At 38.1% G+C, this 14813-nt stretch overlaps 1 protein-coding gene across 2 annotated transcripts in view; it reads right to left on the reverse strand.

Moving 5' to 3' along the window:
• Window positions 1-6712: 6712 nt before the first annotated feature.
• Window positions 6713-14813, reverse strand: part of Hook3 (hook microtubule tethering protein 3) — an 83715-nt gene continuing 75614 nt past the window's right edge. The window contains exons 22-23 of one of the 2 annotated variants that reach the window (XR_012911847.1): window positions 9264-13093; window positions 6713-6857 (exon numbers count right to left, since the gene is read on the reverse strand). Coding sequence is in view for 1 of the 2 variants with exons in the window: in XM_075986435.1 (XP_075842550.1) it covers window positions 12953-13093 (141 nt within the window). In the remaining variant the exon portion in view is untranslated. Of the gene's footprint in view, window positions 13094-14813 lie in introns of both variants that reach the window. The other variant, XM_075986435.1, reaches the window with a different exon arrangement.

A 14813-nucleotide genomic window follows, 5' to 3' on the forward strand; every position in this document is an offset into this window, starting at 1 on the left:
CTCAGCAGTGGACATCTGCAATCGGACACAGGGGTGGGACTGAAAGGAGTCTTCTGAGAAGGTGACAGTGTTTACTGTCAGGGCAAGTGTACTGGGGACCTTAGCCCGTATCTGGAAAAAGAGGAAAAGGAAAACTTCTGAGTTAGAACAGAATAGGTAGCAGGCCTAGCGTGAAGATCTGGAAGAAAATGTTCGAGGGGAGGGGCGGGGCGGGCTGGAGAGATGGCTCAGAGGTTAAAAGCACTGACTGTTCTTCCAGAAGTCCTGAGTTCAATTCCCAGCAATCACATGATGGCTAACAACCATCTGCAATGAGATCTAGTGCCCTCTTCTGCATGCAGGCAGAACATTGTATACATGATAATAAATAAATAAAAATAATAAAAAAATGTTCGAGGGACAGCCTTCTGGGGTGAAATTTAAGTATATCCTTTCATTAAGGAAACATTAGTCTTTCCATTGCTGTAAAGATTGCAGCCACATAAAGCTGATACTTCCGGGGTCTAGGGGTCATACAGGTGTAGGCAAGCCCTCAGGCAGAAGTGTCTAATGGCCCCTGGGGGATGTTGAAGGGCCCCTGCATGTCTTACGTGCGGTGAGGATTATATCATCCACGTATGACTCAGATAAGCCCTTGAGCACATACGTGAGCCCTGTCATCTGTGTATGATATAGTCACGTCAACCCCCTCCGCGCATGCGCTAGGCAGCTTTTAAAAGCTGGATGGACCATCTTCGTCTCTCTCCCTGCACACTGACTTTCCAGGTCTGTATATACCCCCTCTAATAAACTCCTAAGTGGGTTTGTTGCGTGTTCCGTTTCCTTCTTACTAGTGCCAGGCAATTTCAATTGCTTTAACATGTTTTCAGGTGTATATTGGGTGGTCTCGTGGCCAAATGATTGATGAGCCCACTTGGATTAACTCTTTTTGTTTGCTTTTTGAGACAGGGACTTACTATGTAGATCTGGTTGTCCTGGAACTCTCTGCAGACCACACTGGTCTTAATCTCACAGAGATCTGCCTGTTTCTGCATCAGAGTGCTGAGATTAGTTATGTGCCACCATGCCTGGCTTGGATTAACCCTTAAATGTGTGTGTGTGTGTGGGGGGGGTATCGCAATTTTAGGGGCGGGGCAGAAGGCAGCTCCCATTCTTCTGAGTAGGAGGAAATAGTTTTCCCTTAAGTCCTGATACCTCCGCTTTTCCTCTTTCATGTAAAATCTTAGGAAAGGTGTTAATTGTGGTGTTAATTCCCTTTGCTTCAGTGTTGCCTGGAATGTGGGCTAAGACTGATTTGAGGAAGGACTCATCCTCCATGGCTTCCAAGACTTTAATGTCCGGCTGCCCCCTAACACTACCAAGTGCACAATCAAGTGTAAAAATCAGACAGCTGTTAAATGTCTGTAACAGAGAAGAAAAAACAAGATCTGAGCTGGATTTTTATACAAGTCTTTATTTACAACTTGTTTAACAACTGTACACTTTTTGCAGCCTTGAAAACATTTTTTTGTACTTGAATGGGAAAATATAGTTTGACCAAATCTTAACTTTTTCATATACATATACTATATGCATATATAAACACTCATATATAACAAGTTGGCAGTCATTAAAATCAAAACGAACCAAAAGGAAATGTAAGATTAAAAACCCTTCCTTCTGATGGTTTCTCAGAACTTTGTTGTTGTGACTTTAGTTAGAATTTCTAACTGGAGGAGACAGCTCTAAAAAGTCATTTACAACAATGGGGAAACGTGCCAGTTGTAAGACAAAGTACGAAACTGGCAAACTGGGTAAACAGGAGGAAAAACGCTTGAAGACCGTAATATAATGTTGTTAGAAATGACTTGAAGTGAGAAATGCAGAGCTTAAAGTGGACATCATTTTTGGATTATGTTTCAAAGAATAAAACTACCATAAATTCAATAGTCTTCCAGAGTGGGAAGATAACTTATAATACCTTTAGAATGGTTAGGATGCAAGGTGGGAAATACCCACTGTGTCAAACATGAAGCTGGCAACAACGTAAGGAGCAGTCAGCAATACTTGAGACTTGAGAACAAGGCCTTAGACATGGGGCCATGGTCGGCACAACTCCAGCTTCAATATACTTAGGTGTTTTCCAGCTCATCCGAAAAAGAAAAAAAAACATAGGGAAACAAATATCTTTCTATCTTTATATTTTTGGTATTTTCAATTTCTTAGTCTAAATAAGGCAAATTATTAAGCATGTTTGAATTTTGCTACCCATGACATAATAAAATAGTAAAAAATGGTAGGCAGCTCTCAAAGAGAACTCCAACAAATCTGGAAATTATTTTTCAGAGTACAAAATAGTACGAATTACAGAATCTATAAATGACAGTAGGGATGTCATTAGGGATGACAGTATTTTAGTGGATTTGAATTGTGAGTAACTAAAGCTATTTTAAAAAGTAATGAAAATGAGGTGCCAGACCACTGCTCAGCATCCGGGTGCAGTCATTTCCTATATTTGCACTAAACCATTACTTAGAGCATACTGAAAATTATCCGTAACCCATGAGTCTTTGTAGAACTCAACAAAACCAACACACACACATCACATGCTCATCTGTACTTGGATCACAGTAATCATTTCATAACTTGTTTAGAAATTGGCAATACTGTTGTGATTCTGTTGCCTGGTTATCAAAGTTTTAAAACACGAGGAGAGCACTGTGACCTTTTAGCAGGAAAGGTGTCACTAAGTGTGAGTCTGACTCAGAAGAATTGCAACTGATGTCAGGGGTTGTGGAGCACACACCTTTAATCCCAGCAACTCAGGAGGCGAGGCAGGTGGATCTCCGTTGAGTTCCAGGCCAGCCAAGGCAAAAAAGGGAGAACCTGTCTCAAATCTCATCTGCAAGGTCTTAGGTTGGATCTCCATTATCGCTAACTCCAGAAATCAAAAATAGTAACAACAAACCAACACAGACACATACATTTAAAAGAAGTCCTTTAGTTTGATTAGAAAATTTCCGATAAATCGGCATAATCCTTTTCTTTAAGTTAGATAAGTACTTTAGTACAGTGCAAGAGAACCAGTACACTCCCAACGTTTCCATCGCCTAGTCACAGTCTGGAAAAGCAAATGTTTGCTTCAGAAAGAAAAAAATTGGTCACATTCATCTTCCAAGCAAATTAAGAGCAGGGAACCATGAAGAAAACCAAATTCTTTGGTCCTAACTCTATCTTTGAAGTGAAAGACAGTCAAATATGACTTTAAAGCTACAAGGCAGAAACAAAAGGTGACCTTCATGAGATACTGAGATATAAGTAGATTTAAATAATATAAGGCTATGATGTTTACTAATTTTGTTTGAGAATAAGTTAAGCATTTATTATCAGTTTCTGTTTGATGATAATCAATTTAAAAAGTATAAAAGGGAGAAATGCCTGAAGATATTAAATGATTTATAAAATGATTTAGTTAACCAGTTGACAAAGCACTGACCATTTGCGTTGGGAAGAGTATATTAAAAGCTCACAATATGGAGTTATGATTTTTCCAAGGCCAAAAATAATGACACAAAACTTTTCTAACAAACACTTTTCACCTGTTAAACCCTTTAGCCGCTGCTCCTTAGCTGACTGCCTCTGTTTTCTGGCGGTTTTCTGCATTTTCTACACCTGTGCTGTGCACCGCACGTGAGTACTGTAGCGCTGAAACACCCGACAGAATCTCCCCGTGTAGCCACGGATGGTCTGATCCTTGCGCAAAGTCCTCTTATCCCGGCCTTCCCCGTGTTAGAATTACAGGTGTGAGTTACCTTCAGGTTAAAACTGCCACACACGGCAGGTGGTACTGACTTGGTCTATAATCTACTTTATGCAAATTACAAGAAGCTAGGAGATGTTAGGACACTTAGAAATCCACTCATTAAACACTTACATAGAACATATTTAAAACACTGTATATTTTTTGTACTCATGAATTTTTTTTTTTTTGAAACAGACAGGCTTTGAATTTTCTATGTTGCCTCATCTGATGTAAAACTTGTAGTCCTGCTGTCTCAGCCTGGTGTTGGGATTATGGGTGTGTGATACTATCCTGGCTTTCTGATTTTTTTACTCAGTAAAGAAAAAAAAAGGTACCTATTTCCTTACAGTTGAATGCAGGCTTTTCTATTTCAGTGTTGCTTTCTTCTAAGTGATTGACTTAAGCAAGCAAACGTCATCAGTAGAAACTTGTGTGCATCTGTCCATCCGCGCATGTGTGTGTGTTAGAGAGAGACAGACAGCGAGAGACGCAGACTGACTCACCCTGAACTTAAGACAGGCAGAGTCTTGTGTAATTTAGTCACCTGTTCTGCTACTGGAGCTAGGTTCTCTGGCCCCAAATGCACAAACTTTTTACACTATTAAAACATGTATATCCTTTGAAACAAGGCAAAACCCAAAACAGCACACGCTTTTATGAGCCAATTCTCTGGCAGTAATCAGGGTTAGCAGTCAACAAGCCTCAGCACTTTTGGTCTCCAACATGATTACTAAATTCATGTTGCAGATGGGAGAGTTCCGGGTGTAAATTCACCAGCACAAGAAGAAACCTTTACAAGACAAATTTAAGAAAAAAAAAAAAGCCAAGATTAAAAAAAAAAATCTCACAGTACAATTAATATTTCTGCAGCATCCAGCATCTCTAGAGCCTCCCTTTTCTAAAAATCACCTTTCCCCACTGTCTTTTAGATGCCTCTGACTTCTCAGTTTCTGGAGAGGGAAGGAGGGGGAGAGAGAGAGCACCCCCTTCTCTTCTTTTTGGGTATTTGCAATGGTGGGAAAAACTAGGAGCAATCTACAGGTTTTTATTTTAAGAGACAACCCCTCAAAGGGTAAGACAATCTCGTTAAACAGGAAAGTGTTTAATTTTATTAACGAGAACGTAGTTTCAAACATGTTTGTATTCAAGAGGTCTTGATTTGCTGGCATGGAGTTCAATGGTAGAGCACTTGCCCTGGAGTGCATGAGGCCCTAAGCTCAATTCCCAGCACAAAAACCAAAAGCCAGCTTCAGTGTTGTTGGTTGACCTAGGAATAAGTTATTTCCAGATTTTGACTCATGACACTGGTATGCCAACAGGAAATGCTCAAGTGCAGCAGAAGAGGAAAGGAAGAGTTATTTAATATCAGTAAAAAGCTGGAAATTTTGTAGTGGATATAAACAACCTAGACTGATGAGGAGGGCAGACAACATTAAGATGCCTGTCTCTAGTAGAAGAGACTACAGACAGAAGACACAGTACAAGAACAAAAGTAGGTTTCTCGCCACTGCTTTGACAACACAGCTGCTGAGCTCACCACTGTCAGTTCAGTCTGAGCAGACATCCCTGTGCTCATGCCCTCAGCATGTAATAGGGTTGCCTTGTGTGACAGTCTGAGCAGACATCACGTCCATGTGCTCAATGTCCTCAGCATGTATTAAGGTTGTCTTTTACTCACTAGCTTGTTCTCACAATATTTAATTAAGTTCCAAGTAGATACAATTCAGGTTTTAATAGCCCTATAGGTGAGATATTTGAGACAATGGACACCTACAATTTCATCTTCGGACCTAAACATCTGCCTGTGAGCCTGTGGTAAAGCCTCAGATACATAAAGGCGTACTTTGAATGGTTTTAAAAGTTCACTTTTGTCTTCATACAGACATTTTTGTGGTGGTACAATTATAATTCAGAGGGACATTAAGACAATGGTTTGTAAACTATATAATGTATGATACAGATACTTGTTGGGAAGCTGGTGATCATTTTTAGCCATCATAATTTTTTTTTCTCATCTCATCAAATCAAAGTTTAACATCCTAAATTCACATGTCAGACTTAGTAATAACTTCTTTTTTCTTTTTTTTTTTTAAATATTTATTTATTATGTATACAATATTCTGTGTGTATGCCTGCAGGCCAGAAGAGGGCGCCAGACCTCTTTACAGATGGTTGTGAGCCACCATGTGGTTGCTGGGAATTGAACTCAGGACCTTTGGAAGAGCAGGCAATGCTCTTAACCACTGAGCCATCTCTCCAGCCCCTAGTAATAACTTCTTAATAAGTATAAAAAGAAATGCTTTCCCTCCAAATAACATACAGATTATATGCTTAGTTAATACCCATCAAAAGTCAATTAGAAATTAGTTTTGGCCTACTCTTTTATCAGATAAATGTGTAATAATGACGGAGTATTTGTTGACTATAACATTTAATAAGATATTCTCTGAGTATGTCTCTCGGCCTAAATATGTGTTAATTAGGCTCCTTTGTGCTCCAATACTCTCACTCTACTCTTTACAATGGGCTTACTTGTCTTAATTGCCATTTACCTTTTCAATTTCTATTTTCTTTTACATACTACATTCAGACTTAACCTTGCAGTACATTACTAAAATTAGAAAAATACTGAAGAGACATGTAAAGCAAATATTGCTATGTCTAGTTTTAAGTATGTGTATATATATATTATATATACACACACGGAGTGAGAAATATACACATATACATATTTAAATTTATATACACATATAAGTCATAAGCATTTTACAGACCCCCCCTCCCCGTTATCAAACTTCATATACAAGCCATAATTAGGTTCAGGACTCTCATTTCTCAAACCAAGGTCCCTGTTCTATTACTTTAGTGTAACTGGAAGAATCTACCTATATTCATATTTTATAACATTAAATAGAGAATTTAGGGTTCTGGTTTTTTTTTTTTTTTTTTTTTTTACTCAAAATGGTAACATAAATCAGACTGATGAAAAGTTGTCTTTTTCCTGTTTTTTTTTTTTTTTAAGACAGGGTTTCTTTGTGTAATTCTCGCTGTCCTGAAACTCACTCTGGAGACCAGGCTGGCCCAGAACTCAGAGATTTGCCTGCTTCTGCCTCCCAAGTGTGGGGATTAAAGGTGTGCACCACCACACCTGGCTTGAAAAGATGTTTTAAAGTAACCAGTATACTTTCCACGGCATAACTAATGACTTAAAAGGAAAGATGTTTGGAACGTTTGGGTTCTTTCGTTTTATAAACAGGACACTAAACATAGGACTGATAATTCTAAGTGACAGGAAGGGTAAGAAGCTAGTTGTGTTATCAGCAAGTGAGTTAGTTATGAGCAAATTATTTCATGTTTTCTAGGTTTCTCAGAGCTGTACAGTATTAAAAAACTTAGAACATTATTGTGTCAAAGTTGGACAAATATTCAATGAAAAGCATACATCAATCACTTAAATATTACAAAAGTAAAAATTATGTGAGATGTGTTGAGAGTAGCCTTCCTCCTACCAAAAGAGAAAATGGGGAAAAGAATCACAGGATATTCAAATCAGATTAAAAGAGTAAGTTCTGGGGGGCTGGAGAGATGGCTCAGAGGTTAAGAGCATTGCCTGCTCTTCCAAAGGTTCAATTCCCAGCAACCACATGGTGGCTCACAACCATCTGTGATGCGGTCTGGTGCACTCTTCTGGCCTTCAAGCATACACACCGACAGAATATTGTATACATAATAAATCAATAAATATTTTTAAAAAAAGAGTAAGTTCTTGAAACCTCTTTCTAAATAAACATAATAAAATTGGGTTGACCAAAAAAATAAATAAAGAAAAAAAAAAGGCGCCAGGCACAATGGTGCATACTTTTAATCCCAGCACCCAGGAGGCGGAGGCAGGCAGATATCTGTGAGTTCAAGGACAGCCTGGTTTACAATAGTGAGTTCCAGGGTTCCAGGACACACAGTGCTATGGAGAAAGACACTGTCTCAAAAACCAAAAAAAAAAAAAAACCAAAAAACAAAAAAAAGGGTTGGATTGCTTTTAATTCTGACAGCACTGTAGTTAACAAAGTTAATTTTATTGGATAGAAAACCCCTTAATTTATAAAAAGGAAAACAGAACATAATAAAATAATTTTTATAGATTGAGATATCCCACTTTATTTATGCATTTATGTATTCATTCATTCATTCATTCACCCATACTACGGAATGAATGTAGTCTTGAGTATGCTAGATAACAGGCCTGGCTTCCCATTCTACTTTGTTTGGCATACGCTTGTTTTGTTTTTTGAAACAAGGTTGCATTGCATTGTATAGCCCAGGAGAGCTTCCAACTTATATTTTTTTCCAGCCTCAGGTTCCCATGTTCTGGGATATCACATATGTTTCACTGTTAAATACAAAGCTGAATCAGGTTGATTGCTATCTAAAGGTTAAAAAAAAAAAAAACCTCTTCACAATATGAGTCCAGATACTTGGGGCTGGAGAGGAAAGCTGGCTACTCTTGCAGAGAACCCAAGTTCCACACAGGGCAGCTCTAACTCCATCCCCGGGGGACCTGATGCTTTCTTCTGGCCTCCACTGGCTCTTGCACACATCCTTCCCAAGTCACCCTCCCCCAATTAAAAATATTAATCTAAAACAACAAAGGTCCAATTATTCTTCCATGGTTTAATGAACAGAAAACCGAAGACATGTGGTACTCATGTGATTCCACCTTAGCAGAAAAGATACCACACATGTCCCTCTCACTGTGGGGCCGAATTATGTTATTAACTCGAGCAAATGGAAATTAGCTAGATTTCTTTAGGATATGGACTGTGGATGTTCAGGCACAACATTTCCCAACTGTTACAACATTTGTGTACTAAGAGATCTGAACAAATGAAAATTAAATTTGGAGAGTAAAGAAGGTATTTTAAAATATATGTTTTTGGTTAATGATAACTCATAATGAATTATTTCAAAGCTTAAAATATGGTTATTGTTAGTGCAATAGATCAATGCTTATATGGGAGCAAGATTTTACAAAAGAACTATATACATTTTTTTCTTTTTGAAGGTAGAATCTCACGTGACCCAAACTGGCCTCAAACTCTCTACAGGTGTACAACCATCTCCTAAAATGCTAGGGACTGAACCCAGTACTTCACGTATCCTAAGCGAACACTACACCAACTAAGCACACCCTAGCCCTCTTACTGACAAGACTAAGAGAACTGCTATTGAAAAGAAGGATAACGCTGCTCATTGACTGTATCTTTCCTTCCACTAAGACCTGACTTATTTTAGAATTAACCTCTATCTGGATCTGTAACAATTAATGAAATTAGACTGGAAGGTCTGACAGATAACATTTAGCTTGACTTGCCAGGCAGTGGTGGCACATGCCTTTAATCTTAGCACTCAGGAGCCAGAGGTTATGTGGATCTCTTGAGTTCGAGGCCAGCCTGGTCTACAGAGTGAGTTCTAGGACAGCCCAGGCTACACAGCGAAACCCTGTCTCGAAAAACAAAATAAAAGAACCATTTACCTTGATTTTGTAGCTGGGCTCAAATTACATTAACCAAACAACTTCAAAATAATTGGACAATATCATCCATATAATTTAATCATCACATTAAGCTAATTTTACCAAGATGACAGAAATAGTTCAATCTGGATTAAGTTTCAATATGAATCAATTATTTAGGGACTTATTTTTGTTTTTAAGTAATCAGACAAAAGAAAACTATGACCCAGTTTAAATTTTCTTTTTATAGATTTATTTTGTGTATGAGTGCTTGCCTGCATGCATGCATGTACACATGCATGTGCCTGGTGATTGTGGAGGTCAGAAGAGGGTATAAGATTCCTTAGAACTGCAGTTACAGATGGTTGGTTATTATGACCTTTCATTTCAGTTCTGGGAACTGAACCTGTGTTCTTGGGAAGAACCATAAATGCCCTTAAATACTGAGACAACTCTCTAGTCCCAGTTTTTAAAATTAAATTAAAATATGTGCAACTATATTAGTTATTTTTATTTCTGATGCAAGAAACTAAATTACATTTACTGGACTGTTTTCCTGTTCTAATCTTAAATGTATAATGTGGGACATAAATGGTCATTTTTTAAGTAGTTTTCTTTGGCTTTTTTTTTTTAAACCCTGGATAGATGGCATAGAAAATAAGCTTGTTACAAGAACTCAGATGCTGGCAACAGCTTCTCTCAACCTGATACAAGGACACTGACCCACTGTCCTCATTCTCTTGTATTGCCAGGACAAGCTAGGAGGCTTCAGGGAAGAAGCTAGGAGGCTTCAGGGAAGTACCGTAAAAGCAGCCTGTGGAGACACAGCCTAGCATCACTGACCTCTTAACTTCTAGGGAGACCACACATCATCATCAGAGTACCCACAACATTCCTGATCACGGACGGAGAAACTGTAATCCCCTAAGTCCTGACCTAAACCATGCAATGGGAAAGCTGCCACTGCTTTATTTAGGTTTATTCTTGGCTTTATGATGCCTAAAGTATATGTTCGGATGCTGTTTCTTATGAAAGTATACTTTATTTTATTCTGAAATATCACACGATATTTCTTCAATTTACTGAGTGAAATCCACCAAACATTAAAGATACAGACAACAAACAAAGCGAAGGTTATAAACACTGAAATTAGCACACAGCAGATGCTGATGAAAATCAGAAGCTAAATTTCTTTCTGAAAGCTTGAGGCATTTCCAAAACATCTAGAGAAAATATCTGGGTAAGTGGGTGTGCACATAGAGAGGGCAGGTAAACAGAAAATCAAAACATTGAGATGTTTTTACCTCACAGGTAAACCTAGCTGAAAAGTGGCTTCCAGAGTCTCCCGCTTTCACATCCTCTTTGTTCTACAAGCATAACTTCTCAAAAAGCAGTATTTTATTAAGAGTATGGATCATAGACTAATTTGTTTCTTTAAAAGTGCTTGAGTTTTAGATATTCTATGAACCAAAGATGAAGTAAGAGTATTTTAAACTAGTTTTAATCTTTTAACACATATTTATGTGTGTGTACCTAAACCTGTGTGAGTCTGGAGGTCAGAGGACAATCCTTGGGAATAGCTTGTTCCCTCAGCACCTGGACCCCAGGAATCTCACGAGCTGAGGTCGTCAGGCTTGGCGGCAAGTATTCTTCCAGCTGAGCCATTTTGCTGGTCCCAATTTTAATCTTTTATTTTCAAGCCTGACATATCATGTAGGCATGACAGCACATACCTTAATTTCAGCCTCTTGGAAGGCACAGGCAGGAGGATGGCTTTCAGTCAAAGGATCTGAGGCAAGTCTGGATAATACAGCTAGATTGTCTTGAAATAAACAAAACCGGACCTAAAAGATGAGGTCTGTTTGCCCTGCGCCCACAGTGCACTGTCCTCACACGGCTCTCTCCACTATTTCCAAGTCTCGCTGCTTTATGGTCTGCCTAGGCGGATGCCTCATACTGTGCTCAGACATTCGCAGTGAATATCTTTAAAGAAATGCTGCACGATGCGGTGTCGTTTCTCTGTGTTCTAATACCTTTCCTCAAGAACGGTTCTCTCTAAGAGCTGAGTATGGAGGTTCCCATCTATAATCCAGAGGATCATGTGTTCACGACAGCCTGGGTTACACAAAGACTCTGTCTGACAAAAACAAAACAAAACATGCAGGACAAATTTCTAGGTCAATTTTCTTATAAAAGAGGAGGGAGTTAAAATGAAGCACTTGCATATAGTTTCTGAAAAGTCTTAATCACATTAAACTGGAATTAAAGTTATTTGTCTTTTATACAGACCTAAGTAACATCAGCACTTTGAATAGCAAGTACATAAAATAACATCCTCCACTAGATGACTTACCTAAACACAAACAAAATAACCCTCTGACCAGATTCCAGATTTCTTTTTTCTTTTGAAAAATGTGGTTTGGAACAAGAAAAAGGCTGGAAGAAACCTTAAATACTACCTGGGATCAAATACATAAATCAATATGGAGAAAGACAAAAGGTGTATCATTTTCAAGTGAATGATAGTTTAAAATTATATGATACCTTATATAGACAAAGTGCTTACCAGCGACTGCTTAGCAGGCATTCATCTATGTAAATAAATGTGGCATATAATGTAAGCAATTTCAACAACCAAATACCCCAAAATCTCTCCAGTTACCAACTCTTGGACTCATAGGTAGAGTTAGAGAACACTGTAAAGAGATCTATCATAATATTACACACAAAAGGCATGTACTGATCTTAATTAATGGTATTAAGATGTTAGCTAATAAGATTGAGAAAAGGGAAGGCTTACAGAATATATAAAACATATAAGGCATAAGTCAAAGAACTGCCCCAAAGAGAAGGCTACCTATATGAAAAATAAATCTTTTACATGTGGAAAGCAATTAAAAGTGTGTGGCTAGAATCTGATTCTTAACTACTAAGATATTTCAAAAGAAGAAAAAAAAAGCCTGCCAATTTTTTTTTTAATCCTCTGTAATGTCTACCCAAACATCTTCACCAATTCCACTTCTGCCAGCAAACATGACAGCAGGAAATAGTTATGTTCTGAAAATAAACTCCAAATCTTAGAGTAAGTTTAATTTCTAGTAAAACAACATGAAAACTTCTTTCTTCCCTCCCAGCGACCCTGCCAGGTGCCGTACAATCTGACTACGGCCTCTGCACAAGTGCTCTCGACACCACTCTGGATAGTACAGTAAGTATTGAAGTTATCTGAAGTGCATTTGAAAAACAACTGAAAACACAGATTAATACACCATAAAAAGATTAATTCCCTTTAAACAAAGACATTCTTATAAAGTATGGTAACACAGTAGGCACGATAAAGAATATAAATTGTGTATCAATTATTGGCAGAAAATCTGATTCTTTACAAAGCCCACACAAATGGGGAAGAAGACATTTTCATACAAAGAAAAGTATTACACTATTATACAACGTTTTTAATTGTACATTTACAAATTTTTGGCACATTAAAAGAAACTGAAAAGACCATAAAGGACAAAGAAACTAAAAGATGCAAGAGAGATTCTCAAGTGAGAAACACTAAATATCAACACAGGAGAGAACAAACGAAGCCAGCTGGATTTCCTGAAATGTTATATGTAACAGAAGTATGCCTTTTAAAAATCCCTAATGGCGAGACCTCTCTACCTTGCTGTGGCTGGCTGGACATGGCCTGGATAGGATCTTCTTGTGTTGGTTGCTTGCCTTTGCCTTGCTAGAAATGACTGCCCTGAACCTGTGCTAGCTAGTCTATCTTCAGCCGCCTTTTTATGTAGAGTCATTCCCTGTAACATTAAAACAGAAACACAAGCAGTCAGTGAAAACATGGGATATCCTTAAAAAATAAATATCATCATGCAGAATTTACTATATCAAATAGCAAAGTACAATTAATTAGGAATATTTATTCTACTCATTCATGACTTAAAATTTTATGAAATCATTTCATTCCAATAATTAAGTACAAATCTTCCTTTGGAAAAATTAAGGTTTAATTTTATGAATTTACAACAATCAAAACGAGATAGTGGAGGACGATTTTTAGAAGATGCTACCTATTTTGTCCTTTCAAATCAAACTGATTTTCCAAGAAAAGTGCAAATGATTGGCAGCAGCAGATTCACACAGATTGTGGAAATCACAGAACTAATCAGGAAGAGAAACACAGATGCACTTGGTTTTTATGATGGAAAGTCATACTAGGTACTATACATACCACAGTGCTGTTTTTCTTCACTTCAGGGATGACTTGTATTCTCAAAGAAACTCAAAAAAGTTTCTGACAACCCATAACAGAAGATACAACCAAGAAGGGGGATCTCCCCTTGAAAGCAGAAAAACCACTTACTACCTTTGAAGAGGGGCAAAAGTCACCAAGCTACCCCTAGACAGGAGAAGGAAGCAGGGGTACTTCAGCATGTGGAGAAACAGTGAGCGACAGCAACAGCAAACCACCTTGCTAAAGTCAGACGACTAACCAAGAGCCTGGGCATGGGCCAGTCTTAAGTGTTCTTTTAATAAGACGGCTTCTGGTTAATCACACCAGTAACACAGAACAGGTAAACTGATGTGGAGAAGTGGAAGATGACAAAGAGAAATACAGCACAGGAAACAGGAGACTGGAAAGTCAAGCTTCCTATTTCTTATAAGCTTCTAGGAAAACACTGGCCATAGCTTTGCATTCTGAATATAACTTCATCCATTCATATGCACCTAAGAACACAACCCATTTTATTCAATGGGAAATCTTAGAAGACATTTCTTTTCTGTATGTTTTAGACAAGGTTTCTCTGTGTAACAGTCCTGGCTGTCCTGGAACTCTCTTTGTAGACCATACTTGAACTCACAGAGATCTGCCTGCCTCTGCCTCTGTCGTATTTTAAGGCAGAGTCTTATGATGTAGCCCCGCTAGCCTAGGACTAGGTCAAACCAGCAGACCTTGAACCGGGATTGCTGTCTTAATTCACTATGCCTTAGGGTATGTCCCTAGAGGGTGGGGTGGTAGCATGTGTACAGTTATTATGTGTGCATACACGATGTATACAGATAGGATGCCTGTATCACAGTTTATGTGGAGGTCAGAGGACAACTTTATGGAGTTGGTGCTCTTCCATTTTACACAGGTTCTAGTTATTGAATTCAGGGTGCCAGGTTTGAGTAGCAAGCATAATTACCTGCTAAGTCATTCTGCCAACCCCCAGAATATACTTTTTAGCTCAGCTTTAACTTAAAAAATATATTTGAAGGTTTGAATAACACTAGCAAATATCTACTGAAATGTTTTACTACATTTATTTATAATTCTAATTTTTCAGGCAGTTGACTGTGCTCTGTATTCTAGAGCCACTGTGCTACACTTTTTACACCCTTCTAAGATGTCAGAGGCCAATACAAAGCTATTTGTTGAGAAACTTATACCTTGCCCCAGTAGTCACCGTTTTGATTCCTATTTAAGTTGTCTGAGATGCAAAACATTCTGAGTATAAGCATGATGCTCCTATTGAT

Source organism: Microtus pennsylvanicus, chromosome 9 (genome assembly GCF_037038515.1).
Source record: "Microtus pennsylvanicus isolate mMicPen1 chromosome 9, mMicPen1.hap1, whole genome shotgun sequence".
In the NCBI taxonomy this organism is placed as follows: domain Eukaryota; kingdom Metazoa; phylum Chordata; class Mammalia; order Rodentia; family Cricetidae; genus Microtus; species Microtus pennsylvanicus.